Raw genomic sequence first — 15652 nt, 5'->3', positions numbered from 1 at the left:
TATCATTTTTCGTCCCAATAGTCGTTGCACAGTCCCGGCTTCTTCTAAAGCTTTGTTAACTTCCAAGTTTCCGTCCAATATCTTAGTATGGGTATAACGCAATGAATGTACACTTTTCTAGAATATCGGTAAGCTGTCGGTCATGACTTGTTAATGCTCACCGTATACACACCAATCTATCTTTATGCAAAATTTTTTGCAAACTTCGTTCTCATGATCGACGTTCCCAGTGAGTAACTGGCCTAAATATACGTACTCTTGCTCGAATTTTAAAGCCTGACTGCCAATAATTAATTATCGTACTCTTTCCAGGCTATTAAACATTACATTTGCATTCCGTATATTAATATTCAACCCTTCAATCACACTTTGTCCGCTAAGGTCCTCAAACTTTTGTTGCAAGCTATCTCCAGCGTTACTTAACAGGACAGTACGGCAGGTTGCCGAGATATTCGCCATTTGATCCTCACTCACATTCCTTGTCAGTCTAACAGCTTGAATATTTCATCGCATGCAGTGAGAGAGATACTATTAAAGAGGTTATCCTTTCTTGCCTGGCCCCCTTATTAATTGGTATTTTTCCGCTTTTCCTGTCAAGAATTAACGTAGCCGTGGAATCTTTATAAACATATGCTAAGGTGTTCACGTATGCTTTCTCTGCACCTTGGCTACTCAATGTTCATATGACATATACGAAGGGTAAACTGAAAGAGTCGGTACGTATTCGTGGTGAAATATGAGCGCAAGAATTAGACAATAGCTCTTACCTTATTGTCTAATATTTGCGCTCAGAGACAACACGACACGATTACTGACCACTGATACCTCTACTTTAGGCTGATCACTGGTACCTCCTCCTTACGTCCCTCCCTAATGTAGCCTCCTCTCTGGCTTGATTAAAGTCGTGTCGCCTTGATTCTATTACAAATTACCTTAGTGAATATTTCGCACAATACCGAGAGCAAGCTAATGGGCCTATTCTTCAATGAGAATAACTAATAAGAAAGGAAGAACCTGATTTGCGTTCACGACCATCAATCATCCCTATTTTTACCCTGAAATTAGGAAAGTGCAAAGGGACGGATGGGGACGCTAGACTCACTTGCGCCCCCTTATGTTGTTTTCCCCGCATGACTCATATCTCCTGTAATCAGGCTTCCCCGCGTAGAAAAGCGCACCCGGCGGTCGGTGTAGTTGCAGAATAGTACGACATGTGGCGCGAGTGTTGCGCTACTAACGCCACCTAACGGCGGGGTTACTCGGGCGCAAAAGGGAGCCTCTTGCTCCTTGACTTGGGGTCGGCTGGGTGCGCGGGCGTCTCGCGCGCCCGTCGGGACGCTTCGCAGGACCGCCCTGAGAAATGCTTCCCAGTGAGGCACCGGGATGGATGAGCACGATCGTTCAAATGCGTCACCGTTCGCGAGACTGTACACGCGAACGATTAGGCATTGGTGTCCAGCACGGGGGCGAACATATTCGCTCGATATCCTGGCGCGGTGAGTCGGATTTGCTCGATTTGCCAACGCCCATCGGCATGTTCTATTGGCAGCTATTCGGCTAGCTGGCATTGGTGCATGAAATGTGCAATAAATGGCAATAAATGTTTCTTCTTATTGGCTGCGCTACTGTGTTGTCGTTCCTTTGTCCCGAGAGTGTCTGAGGCACCACAACTCATAGTATGTAGACATCATAGAGTCAGGTCATGGGACAATATTTCCGCTATAATCGCAGCCTGAATACAGATTAGGATTGTGTGCTGGAGCACCCTGTAAAACAAGATATATACTATAATACATGCCCATCCTGACCGCCATCTCCGATTATCATGAATGTGCAAAGTGAAGCAAGTGGATGCACGCACTTGTGGAAGGCAAAGATCTTGGCCCATTTGCGACGGCTTGTGACGCTGGTTCGCGGTCTCCAAAGCGCCTCGGCCACAGTATGTCCTCGAGCAGGCGGCGCCGCAGCGAGGACAGCCCCACAGTCGCTTTGTCAAACAGCGCACGCTGTTGAAACGCCTGCGCACCCGGGTCGGAGTCTACACAAGCAGCATGTAAACATCTCTGTAAACTCTACATTGCGTGTGCCTGAAGATGCGTCTGGGCCTCGAGGAGTCGTTCCTGCTGCGCCCGCAGCGCTCCAAAGCACTGGGGACACCCTTCGTCATCGCGCATCAGAACTTTCGACAGCCACGACTGCCAGACGAGCAAGAGTCTTACGCATCGTGTCGCGTTTTAAATAGACACTATACACTGTAAGAACGCTTACACCCGTAAGGGTGGTTCTTGTCCCACTGGTAACACCCTCACCTTCAGGCCCTCACAAAAATTTAAAGAGGCTGACAACAGAGCTCTAAAAAGACTGCGATGGCTAAACCTTAGTTGAAAACTATGTAATCATTCTGACAGCCTTGAGCGCATAGAAATATCAAAGAGAATTTTACAGGGAGAAATATGAAACTCTCCTGCCCGATATTTCTGGCCGCTCAAGGCTGTCAGAATGACTGCATAGTATTCAGCTACGTATTTTGTCATCAGTCCTCTAGTTAGAGCTCCGTTGTCGGTCTGTATAAATTTTTATAAGGCCTTAACGGTAAGGGTGTTACCAATGCGACAAGAAAACTCCTTTAAGGGTGTAAACGCATTTACAGTGTATAAAGAGAAACATTAAATAAGCCTATATTGGTAATGCCCTTCTTGGAAACACTAATAAAGGTCGAAGTTTCATTATTCCCATTTCGCGCCGCAACCCTAGCGCAGGTACGTCAGTGTGACGTCATGGGTTTCGAAATATATTCTCGTATTCGGGGTCATTGTTGCGCAGTAAAGTTCTCGTACCCTGCTAAGTTCAGTCTTCGGCTGCTTTATAATGCAACGCATTTCATTATGTACGCTAAGAGAGGCTTGAACCGACGTCGTCAAAACTCATGATGTCAGGGCGAGCTATAGTGCGAGAACTTCAAGAAGGCGTCACCACTTGTTTTTTGTCCTTGCACCTTTTCTGGCATATCAAGCCGGCTCTCAAGGTAACAGCGGCTCTTTTGGCACGGCAGATAGTAATTTAATAACACAGGTCAAATACTTTTTTTGTCTTTAGAGTCCCTCTAAGGGGATATCATCCCTGGTACAGATGCGTGTGGGGCGGTTTCTTCTTCCACGGGCGCAATCCACTCAAGGCGAAGCGAACAAAGAGCGCGCAGGAAGTGCGTTGCTTTGCGGAATTTTTAATTTTTGAAAATTCGGTGTCTGCGAGATACAAAATGCATACGTTAGCCCCTGTCTTTCGGCTATAAGCAAATCCTATAAACTTAGTCTTTCTTTTAGAGGTTAAAGGGGACCTACAACTGACCAAAACGTGGAATGAGATTTATTGTGGACTTGAAAAAAAACTAAAAGAATGCGCTTTATATTTATAGACTCGAAGCCTTACAGAATAACTATAACTTTATATCGGCGTGGGAGCCCCCCCGTGATAGAAAATCGGCGTGTGTGTGCAGTTAGCTAAAAGCTTTTGCTATATATATATATGTACGTTTACGCTCTTTTTAATGCGTATTACGATGTAACGAAAGTCCACTTGCACAAGTGGCGCTGCGCTGCCTTCGCGGCAAAGAACAGGTATGCGGCTACCCTACGTTGAATGACGGCGTGAGTAGGTGCCTTTGTACAAATGCGAGATTGCGAGTGCCCCGTAGCTCTGTGATCTCCGAGTGAGATTCAAAATGCCCTGAACTCGTTGCGCACCGGGCTCTTCCAGCACAGGGCTATACATGAACACATTCGTGACTGCAGCTCGAAAAAAAATTTTTACGAGAAATCTACGTATAACACTCGTAACCGTTGCAGAGCTGGGACACTGCAGACACGAGAAAGGATTTTTCTTTTTTCCCGAGCGTTAGAAAAAGCCCGCAAAACACAAAAAAAATTGTGCCGCGCGACTAGTCACGCGGCACTTTTCCAAGGGTTTTCGCGGCTTTTCTTTCAGGCTTGGGAAAAAACATTTGTGTATCACGTATAGAGCAACAGAAAGATGGATCGGGACGGCAAACTACGGCAAACAACATTACCTTGGTTCTGCCCTGCTACGTGGCACTCGCCTATTTTTCAATCTCGGCACAAGTCACGTGAGTTATATATATATGTCACGTAGTGTCTACGAACCGCCGTATTTTGAACGCAGGGGCTATGCCCGAATTGCACAAGCCGCCTAGGTGGGCTTTCTTCGGCGGTTGGCCAGCGCCTGTCGTGCAATGCTCTTTGCGAGTGAGCGCGGTTTCGCGAATCTCAGCCCAGATTTATTTGGCTAACAAGTATAGCCTTCCAAAATTTGTGGTTTCTTGCTTATTCACAAATCACGAACACCACTGAGCTAGCTACAAGCGGTCTCTCTCATTCAGCAAGGCATCCTTCTGATACCCATGAACAGTGCTTTGTAAAACACACACTGAGCATCTCCCGATTGATCTTCAGCCGCCGCGGCTATGTAAGAGCTGCGTGCGGGACTCGGAGAAGCACGCGGGCAGCGCGTACCTGCACGAGCTCGTTCTGCAGCAGCTGCACCATGTTGTCGGCGACGGCGGCCATGAGCAGCACGGCGGCCGTGGCGCTCATGAGCAGCGTGCACAGTGCGGCGCCGGCCACGCAGCCGCACAGCAGCGTACGCACCCGCGTGCCGAACAGCGCCATCGCGTACAGAGCCACGCGGCACAGCAGCGACGTGGCGTCCACGCTCGCCACCAACAGCACCACGGCGACCTGGTGCAGGAGCTCCGCCTGCGCACGAATCGGTGCGCGTCCGCCGATGACTTCCGAAATCTAATTAACAAAAAAAGATCCGTTTATTAACTTTTTTTTTTCATTGGTGCCAACTGTGTAAGTAGCGAATTTGGACGCAGCAACATTTTCGTGCACAAATCGCGCCTATAATCCGAGACATTCGTCGTCAATTTCCGAGGCTCAATCGAGGCAATATCGAAAGCGAGGGCGTCCCGCTGCGCGTCAGACGGCAGTGCCCCGTAAAAAAGTGCGGGGGCGAAGCCTGCATGACACAGCATGCCGCGGCAAATCCCGACACACAGCCGCGCATGCAAAGCGTGGCGTAGCTGCCTCGACTGGCCGAGACGTCCGATTTCCAGCTCCCTCGCGCTTGTCGTCACGCGGGTTGTTTCAGTCTGATATGATAGCGGGCCCGCCTTTTCTGCGCTCTTGCGGCGCTCGGTTTCGATATTGACTGGATTTACTGTTAGGTGCGACTTTCAAGATAAAAAGAAAAAATTAGGGTGCATTAAAAGGTGACTGCCATCCGATTCGCCAGTTAAAGAACTGCCCTTAAAGCATTGATAAGAATTTTATTAATTCTCGTTAATTAGTCTTTTGAACTTCACGTTATTCGTGGCAAAGTATACAGGGTGTTTCGGCGAACACTTTCAAATATGTTTAAAGGTTGATTGTGGCAGATACGACAATTCTGGCTCATGAGCTGGTCTACTCGATCAGGTGGACATTACCTTAAAAAAATGATATGCATAATCGTCTAATTAACAAACACTCACTAATTAAGTTTTTAACTTATTACCTTATGGCCCATATTGCAATTTACAAATTCTAGCCGTGGAGTTCGCAAGGCGGATCTACTTGGTACGAATTCTCAGGATTATGCCAGTTTCGAGGTACTAATTCCCGCACTTCGCGGAGAAATGCATTGGCGTTCCAGTTAATTTTGTGCTTCAATACATAAAACGACGTTTTTGTAAGAAAGTAACTGGAACGCCCATGCATTTCTCCGCAAAGTTCGAGAATCGATACCTCGAAACTAGCGTAATCCTGAGAATTCGTACCAAGTAGATCCGCCTTGCGAACTCCACGGCTACAATTTGTAAATTGCAATATGGGCCATAAGGCAATAAGTTAAAACTTAATTAGTGAGTGTTTGTTAATTAGTCGATTATGCATTTCATTTTCTTTAAGTAACGTCCGCCTCATCGAGTAGACCAGCTCATGAACTAGAATTGTGCTATCTGCCACAATCAACCTTTAAAGATATTTGAAAGTGTTCGCCGAAACACCCGGTATGTTCACCTCGCGTAGGAACCAGGCTGCAAAAGACTCCACGTTCGCTGCGATTATAACCTTTTTATAAAAAAAAAAATCTGTGTTGTCTAAAAATTAAAAGACACCCTGCATAGTCTTCGTCAAGTATTTACACGCTGTCAGGAAGGGAAAGAAAGGGTTTAATAACTTGAGGTGGCGGAATATATGAGAAAAAGTCCCGTACCACACGACCCGAGGACGCGTTATGCCATTATACTACGTAAGTCGTGTACATAACGAACCATCGCCTCCGAGATCGCCATGAGGCCATGAAAAAACAAACACGAAGCAAATTATCACCGCCGATTTTGGCTATGACTTATAGTTGGGGCTAACATTTCCGTTACATGAACAATATTGTTCCATATTAATCTTGTCGCCAGCAGGAGGGCCAAATCCCTATTATACCAAAGTGGCGCAGCTGCATTGTGCAGTGATTTCTGGTTATTAAACAGCGCCTGGTCTCCTCTTTCTCCTTCTTTCACATATTATTCCGCGATCCTGCACTGTCCCGGAAAAGAAAAGAACGGCAGGTCCAACGCACTTTTTAGTATCTATACACTTAGCCACGGTTTCTTGAGTCGTTGCAATTAAATTTTATATGCAAAGGAACACATAATCGTATTTCCAGCTATTAAATTGTTTACACGTTTTCCTTAAGAGGAAGCTTTTGCTCGGGTGCTCCTGTATAAATACACGTAAAAGGAGAATTCGTTTTTCTCGGCAACCACTCTACCAAATTTGACGAGGTTTGTTGCATTTAAAAAAAAAAATTTAAAACCTAGTGACTGTTAGTTTCGAATTTTTTTATTTAGGTCGTCATCTTTTTATTAAAAATTGGCAAAAATCGCAAATTTTCAGAAAACGAAACTATCAAGTTTACAACTCTGTAACTCAGTAAGGAAAAATGATAGCACAATTTTGTGAACTGCATCTCATAGTATATCTTAAGCAGACATAACTGATATGTTACACTAGAATCTGAAAAAATTCCGTAGTATGGAAATACAGCTTTTACGGAACCCTTGTACACAACGTAACAAATTAACGTAAGATATAAATTGACATATCCACTTTGTCCGCTTTGAATGATCTAATGGATGCCGTTTACAGAACCGCGATATCTCTTCTTGATGCAGAGCGATTAATTTGTAAACTTCGTGCTTCTATATTATTCGTGCGAATTTTTGAAAATTCTTGTAACAAAATTCAGGCCCCAAATCGAAATTCTGCTTCCAACAGTCACTAGAATTTACCTTTCTCTCTCAAATGCAACAAATTTCCTTTAAATCGGTCCGGGGGTTATCTTAGAAAAGCATTTCTGCGTTTTACATGTATTTGAATAGGCCGCGTCGGAGTTGGGCCCGAGCTACAGCTTCCTGTTAAATGCAAACGCAAGTTCACATGGTCCCACGGTATGCGACGTGGAAGCACCCATGATTAATTAACAGGCTTATAATGCGTCGTTTTGCCAGCGGTAAAGGAAGCAGAGGTGTATGCAAGAGAAGTATGAAGCGGTGATGCATGCTTCAACACCTCTGGCGAACACGTGATCAAGCAATCACCCTCAGCACGCGGCTCGCGCAACCCACGCGACCCCGGGGACCTCCCGCTGAGTCTAAACGCTGCAAAGTCCGTAGTCGTTCGTGAATGTCCTTTGTCGAATGTTCTTGTTTTTCCACTCGGCATCACAGCTGTGTGGGATAACCCACTACGTCTAGCGGGACAGTCCTGACTTCTGAGTGAATATCCGGTGTACCAGCTTGACCCAGTCGGGACGGCTAAATGTCCACACTTCTGCTCTCTTTTTTTTTTTCTACTTCATAACAGTAAATAAACCAGATTTCCTTCGTATAATGCCTGACAGTTATTATTATTATTATTATTATTATTATTATTATTATTATTATTATTATTATTATTATTTTACAATACTGCCGCTCTCAGCCGAGAGCCTAGCAGACGGGCATGAACACTTTCTTTTCCGTACATAACTAAACGTGCGAGCTACACAAAGAATGAAAAAGCAACGATATTCAACGAAATACAAAATATAAGGTAGATAAGGTATACAATAGAACACTAAACAACGCAGAATAAAATGAGCGACAACCGGGGCACATCATAGACAAAGCAACAACATGAAATATTTTGGTACTGTAAAGGGGGTTTATTCGGGTCGTAGATGATGATGAAAAACGTTTATTTGCTCTATTTTGCAGTGATTTTTGCGGCTTCAGATGGAGTCTTCCATCTTCTCTCCAGGGTCGGTTCCCCTAGTCCAGGGCTCGGCTGAGGGTAGCTGCCCTGCGTGCACGCCTTACTAGTCCTTGTTGGACTTTCAGGATGTCGCTGGATAGCATCCTCTCCCACTGTTCCGCACTCAGGTTTTTTATTATGGCTAGCCCATCTGTTTTCTGGCAAGCCCATGTGGTATGGTATAGGGTTGGTTTGTCTCCTCACCATGGGCACTTGCTCTCGTACTGCGTGGGGTAGATCTTGCTTAGCATGTTTAGGCACGGGAATGTTCCCGTTTGTAGCTGTCGCCATGCTACGGCGTCTTCTCTATTCAGTTGTTTGTGAGGGGGCGGGTATTTTCGTCTGATGCCTCTGTAGTAGTTTAGTATCTCTGAATAGCTTTGGGCTACCGGCTCGGGTTCCTCAGCGGGGTCGGGATTGTTGGATGCTCGGTTTGTTGCGTGCCCTCGAGCTATCCTATCCGCCTCCTGATTTCCCGTAATGTCGGTATGTCCCGGCACCCAAACTATCGTTTGTTTGGCCTGGTTGTTGACGGTTTTGCCACTTGAGCGGAGGATGCGCAGCGCGCTGTGGCTGATTCTGCCGTTTAGGTAGTTTAGGTTCAGTTAGGTTTAGGTAGGAGAAGCAGCGACCAACGCGGCAACAGCAGGTAGGGCGCAGCCAGCGAACGAACTGGGTACGAGCCACGCGATGGCAACGGGGCTTTTCAGCCTGCCGATCTTCTTCGTCACAGTACAAACAAGTGTATACAATTTTTTTTTCTAAGTACTGTCAGTTTAACATAAAGAAAATAGGGAACAAACATTAGAGGTCGTTAACAATCTCTTGTGATGAGCTCCAGCTGTGAAACGAACAGGGATAAAGAGTTTGTCGCTGTTAATGACGAGTTAAGTTCATTCTCTGATTACCCGAGGAAAGAATGAGTACCTGAATGCGTCATTAGAAAAGGAATACTCGGTTAGCGTATGCTCGTGTTGATGCCGTGTTATTCTAGATCGCGAACATGAAATGTACTGGGTGATATCAATTTTATAATGACGGTGCAGAATTTGAAACAGGAATTTTAGTCGACCTTGTTTTGCTCTCGTCGATAATATGTTGAGGCCTGAGGAGGCTAAGAGACGTGAAGGTGAGTCAGTAGAATAATATTTGCCATGAATGAACCTCGCCGCTTTTGTTTGTACGGCTTCAAGTTTAGCTATATGTTAGTTGCTGTGTAAGGAAACCAAATTGTGTTAGCATATTCTAAAATAGGTCTCACAAATGTTTTGTAGGCCAGAAGCTTAACGTTCGTTGGGGCGATCTTTAGGCATCTTTTTAGACAATATAGCTTTCGCAGTGCAGTAGTTGTAATATTAGTTATGTGTGTTTCCCTATTGAGGTTTGATGTCAGCGTTGTCCCTAAATATTTCTGTTGCTCAACCGTCGAAAGAGGCGTGTCATTAACGATATAGGTGAAATGAGAGGGTTGCTTTTTTTTCTTGTTACTGTCATTGCCACTGATTTATTGACGTTAATAGACATTTGCGTTTGCACATTATTCTCTTTTGTGTTGCATTGTCACAAGCATCAACACGGTTTCGTTCTTGTCGTGGTTATAATTCAGTTGAAGACCCCAACCGTTCACGGTACCTCTATCCGTATTGACAGCGTCGGGCGGCTACACTGCACCTTTTTTTGTTGTAAATCGTGACACGGTAGGATTAAAGTTCAAATTTGTTGCACGTGCAGACTGGTGGTACCTGACAGGGTCGGTCGTCGACCTCCCCCTCCAGGCGGGCTGCAGGATTCTTGCAGCGCGCCTAACGCCGCAAAAGCGATGCCTCGAGGATTATAAGAGCATATCCTTCAAAACATTGGGTTGTGTTGTGGCCTACTTTCCAGTGCAGCTGCAGACTCCTGCATGACCCTGAGAGCTACACGCAAGCGCCCTGTACAACAATCTGTCCGGCAGAACGCGCGCATGCAGTTGCAGTACCGATTCCATGCGGCTATACGGAAGCCGGTGATATGGGAAATGTATTCTGTATTTTAATAATTCCTTACTTGCTCATTCCAGCACTTCAAGTAAAGAAAAAAAAAAACAGATATATTTCCAAGCCTTGATCGGCTACAACAGAGTTCGCAGAGTACGGAATTGGCTCTTAAAAAAAAGCGCTCTCAATCGACCTTGTTTCATTGCGTGGGGAAGGCCAGAATTCATGTAGAATTTGCACGTTCTCAATTAAAAAGACGATCAAAATACTAGCTGCGTCCTTGAGAACTTCATGCAGAGTGTGAAGTAATGGCTTAAAAATGTAACGCCGGATTCCCTTCACGATGTTAAATTGCCACTGGCTAAAAATGCGCGTGCATAACGCCGTACACATCTAAAATAACAAAGAATGTGATCGGTGGAACCCCACAAGTAAATACGGCATTGATTCGAAAGAGCGCGCTTTATGTCAAGTGCGTTGGTTACTCCGCTATTAGAGGCGGGATGTTTTCTGTATTTTCATTAGTCCTTACTTGCTCATACCAGCACTTCAAGTAAAGAAGAAAAAAACATATATTTCCAAGCTTTGGTCGGCTAAAAGAGAGTTCGCCCAGCACGGTATCGGCTGATAAAAATCAGCGCTCTTAATCGAACTTGTTGCATTGGATGGGGAAGATCATCAATCACGCAGAACTGGTACGTACACAAACGAAACGACGATCAAAATTCTAGATGTGTCCATGAGAACTTCATGTAGAATGAAAAGTGGGTGCATACGGAAGCGGGTGATATGGTTGTGGCCACTAGAATTTTAGCCGTGCCGTACTGCCGCACGGAGAAAAGCATCCGGAGCGTCGCGGTAATACTTTGCATCCGGCAACAACGTGACAGAGCTGAGATTCTCTAGTACTGCGTAACGTTTCTAGTGGCCTCAAAGGCAACATGACAGTGATAAAGTTATCACTGGGAAACCTAATTCAGGCGGCCTGCATGCATGGTTACGTTCGTGCACTCGTCGCGGTTATTCGGAACGAATCTATAAGTACACACTGCGAAACGCCGGCAAGTGTCTTTATAACCGAACGAGAGAGACCACTCACAGGTATATTGAAGTATAGCGGATGCTCTTCCACGGGCAGGTCCAAGAAGAGGATGAAGGGTAGCATGGCGGCCACTTGTGGAGACAGCGCGTCCGTCAACAGCAGCGCGACCAGCAGGCACAGGCAGTACGCGCACCGGGACTCCTGCGCAGTGCGCACAAACACGCTCACACATCGGACGCGCGCGATGGTGGACGCACGTGCAGGTGCTGTCACCGTATGCCATCATCATCATCATCATCATCATCATTAGCCTGGTTACGCCCACTGCAGGGCAAAGGCCTCTCCCATACTTCTCCAACAACCCCGGCCATGTACTAATTGTGGCCATGTCGTCCCTGCAAACTTCTTAATCTCATCCGCCCACCTAACTTTCTGCCGCCCCCTGCTACGCTTCCCTTCCCTTGGAATCCAGTCCATAACAGTTAATGACCATCGGTTATCTTCCCTCCTCATTACGTGTCCTGCCCATGCCCATTTCTTTTTCTTGATTTCATCTAAGATGTCATTACCTCGCGTTTGTTCCCTTACCAAATCTGCTCTCTTCTTATCCCTTAACGTTACACCCATCATTCTTCTTTCCATAGCTCGTTGCGTCGTCCTCAATTTAAGTAAAACCCTTTTCGTATACCGTCAAGGTCACTTTGATAGAATCCTCGAAATACTCGGGACGTCGGGTAGAAATCGTCAGCTCGCAATACACCTGCAACCTACATTGTCATCGTTTCCCTATAGAATGCGACTATTTTCTTTCTTCTGAAGACCGATTAACCTAGAAGGCAGCTTTTTCGAAACCACTGAAGCTTCATCGCGCCGTTATAGATGACACGTCTGTACCGCCCGAGTAGACTGTACAGCCTAAATTGATCGCATAAGTGGGTTACGCAGTTGCTACGACATTATTGCTGATTGGGCTGTGGTCTCTGCGCTTGCTTGAGACTGGAGCTTCGGAGCATTTGCCAGAGCTGGCACTGTCGTGTTGTGCGTCATATGCCCATGCATGAGCCGTTCTCGCGCCCTCGTTTACTATTCTTGTGGTGCTTTTCTAAGGCACAACGTCTATCTATAGATCATCAGTACTGCGCCGAGAGGCCTCACAGTTCCTCTCTGCGATGTGCCTGATGGCTCTCCTGCGTATCATCGATGTGCTTTCTATGGGATAATTCTATAATCGCATATGGGTGCGTAAAAATTACCGGCACACCAGGCAGGAATGCCAATATATTTCTGCAAATGCGGATATATTTCTGCGAATGCGGATATATGAAATAAAATACGAGTAAGAGTAATTGAGTAATTAAAGAGTAATTGAGCAAGGTAATTAACCTTGAGTTCTAATGGTATGGACAGCTTCTACTAAAGAAAATCAATATGTTGCTAACTCTTTGCATTGCTTCCAGCATTTCTCTACGCAAGATCTTACAGTGCAACTGTTAGTGCGACTATATATAAGCAGTCAAAAACGTGTGCATGCTTTAACGGTGTCCTGGGAGCAAAAGATAGTTCACGGAGTTTATATTTAAAGATTAAGACGCACTGATGGGCTAGATTGCAATACAAGACTTGCTTATTAGCCTCGCGCTTAGAAAAAGAAACATGGGACACAAAAGAGGGCGTACACGAAGCACATAATTTTTGTAGCAGATCATTCATCTTCTGTTTTCCTTTTTCGTGTGTGTGTCCGTGTTTCTTCAAGTGTGGTGCCTATAACTGAGTTGTATTTAGAAAAAAAAAAAAAATTGAGAATGTTATCGTCGATTCATCGAAAAATATGAAACTTTGTTGAATGATTAAGGGTTAAATAACAATTGATAAACTTTCATTTGTTCTTTCTTTTTGCCTGTTTAGAGGCATTATTAAAACGCTCAGAAAGTGTCCCCGCTGCCATGAAAGAACCATGGGTGTTAGCAATTCTATATTTGCGGAGATAGGGGGCCGCGTTATAGGTGACGTGTTTATTTATTTATTTATTTATTTATTTATTTGTTCCTCAAATGCCCCTGGAGAGGGGTTTTACGTGTACCGAAAGCTTTAAGCGCATTTTATGAGCCATGCAGGAATTTTGCTTATTGCATTGAAAGAACTCAGCATATCACAAAGTTGACATACTGGGGGAATAGGGGGCACATTACGCATGAAGCGTGGGAAAAGTTTCAAACGTGTCAGTTAATTACAGTCCTTCAGACAAATTCCTCAAACAAGTGCTCGAAAGCGTTATATGCTCGTTGTCAGCTGTTTCATAGTGTTACGAGAGAACTCTATACGTCACACCGAGTTTACATTTAATGCGAAGTTGAGAATGAGAAGTTTGATTCCTGGCGAAACATAAACGTTTCTGGCGGAATTATTAGCTTAGAAATAAATACTAAACCCTAATTTTCTCTGTATTTTAATGCGATACGAGGTCCGTGCGTACATTCGGTCTCCTCGGTTTCTTTCGTTAATTAAATGAGCTATATAGTGTATATTTTAAGAGTGTTACGCAGGTGAAGCACAAAGTGTGTGGCTTAATTACAGCATTTGCAGTAAATTACGCATCCAAGCGCTCCGAAGCTTTATAGGCGTCTTCAGGCAAAATGCGGGAAAACGAAGACGGAGATACAAACACGCCGTCTTCGTGCGTGTCGGCGTACCTGTGTGTCGTAGTTTACGCGCCTTTTTTTTTTACCCGAAGATGCAAGAACAATATACGCAAGTTTTTAGCCTAACGTTATAGGTGTGTTTTACGAACGGCGCAGAACTTACCCAGCTGTCAAAGAGAAAGCTGTAATAGCCGCCAAGGTCGAATTTGTTGAAAATGGGGGGAACGTTACGGCCAATGAGCATGCGAAGTTGAGAGTGTGCTGTTAAGTTATAGTGTTTGTGAGAATTGTTTCAGCAAGTGTTTGAAAGTGTGAGTCGATCGTTATTCGCTGTTTCCCAGTGCCTCAGAATAAGTGCGCATCACACCAAGTTCTCATTCAGTGGGAATGAGGGTGCGTTACGTGATGTGTGAGGAAAGTCTAACATTTCTGGTTTAATTACAATAATTGCAATTTGCAGCAAGTACTATATACTCGTTTTATGCCTATTTTTATGCGTTCCACGAGGCAAGATGGGCTTCTCCGATGACCACGGCACATTAAACGAATAACTTGTCCTGTGTCTGGTAAAAATAAGGGGGACATGTGTAGGTAATGTTGCTAGAGTGTGTGGGTCAACTGCAGCGCCTTTGCTGGAAATTACTTATACAAGCACTCCAGAGCGTTATAAAGGTGTTTTACAAACGGTACAGGCTTTAGCTCGCCGTCCTAGTAGAACTATAACTGGCATCGAGACGAAATTAGTTGAAACTGGGACGAATGTTAATACGAACGCACATGCGGGGTTAAATGTGTGTGTATAACTTACAGGATTTGTAAAAAAATTCTTCAATCAACTGCTCGAATGCGTTATCGTTATAATTCTACGTCAGCCTGTTCATATTTGGTGGAAATTGGGGACGTGTTATGCGCAATGTGTGGCGTAACTTTAATGTTTGTGTATTAATCGGGAGCTTTGCAAATAATACTGAACCATTGTTTTCTCCCTATTTTCACGCGTTTTTGTGAGACACCCGTGGCGTTCCCGATGAACTAAACGAGTCACCTCCTTTATATTACGTGGATATAGGGGAAATGTGATGGATGATATAAAGACAATGTTGACAGTGCGTCGTTCAATTACAGCGTAGAGTATAGAACTACAAGACACCGGGATCAAATTTGGCGCAATGTGGAGCTTTATGGCGGATGCGCATGAGAAGCTAAAAGTGCGTGGGTGAAGTAAAGCCTCAGCTAAAAAAATTCTTAAACAGAAGTTAGAACAGCTCTAAATACGAGCGGAAGGAGAAGAAACAAAAAAAAAAAGTAATTGAGTGCACGAAAGCGTTATATGCGTGCACGAGTGCAAAGGAACGAGTCGTATGCAGGCAACGTTTTAATGTGCGTATTTACAAGCAACTCAAAATTCTTAATGCGACTGCTCGAAAGAATCACTCTCGCTGGGAATGAGGCTGTGTTTCTACAAGGTTGCACAGGTCTGCCCTGCTTTCCGAGTTGTGGAAAAAGCTGTAGATTACAGCGATCCCTACGGTGGAGTCGTTTTCAACGACGTGCGACGTGGACTATTGCTCCTCTGTCGAGTAGGAAACGCTAGCGGCTCACGAATTAACTGTTTAATTATTTACATTTATCAGTGTCACAAAAATA

The 15652-nt window shown here is 44.8% G+C and overlaps 1 protein-coding gene across 1 annotated transcript in view; it reads right to left on the bottom strand.

Moving 5' to 3' along the window:
* Nucleotides 1-11620, bottom strand: part of LOC126548603 (uncharacterized) — a 41752-nt gene extending 30132 nt beyond the window's left edge. The window contains exons 1-2 of the mRNA XM_055063303.2: nt 11424-11620; nt 4530-4772 (exon numbers count right to left, since the gene is read on the bottom strand). Of these exons, the coding sequence (XP_054919278.1) occupies nt 4530-4772; nt 11424-11598 (418 nt within the window). The 5' untranslated portion in view covers nt 11599-11620. The remainder of the gene's footprint in view (nt 1-4529; nt 4773-11423) is intronic.
* Between the last annotated feature and the right edge of the window lie 4032 nt (nt 11621-15652).

The sequence above is a fragment of the Dermacentor andersoni genome, chromosome 1 (genome assembly GCF_023375885.2).
Source record: "Dermacentor andersoni chromosome 1, qqDerAnde1_hic_scaffold, whole genome shotgun sequence".
NCBI classification, from domain to species: domain Eukaryota; kingdom Metazoa; phylum Arthropoda; class Arachnida; order Ixodida; family Ixodidae; genus Dermacentor; species Dermacentor andersoni.
The sequence above is the reverse complement of the archived record's forward strand: the minus strand, read 5'-3'. Positions and strand labels throughout refer to the sequence as shown.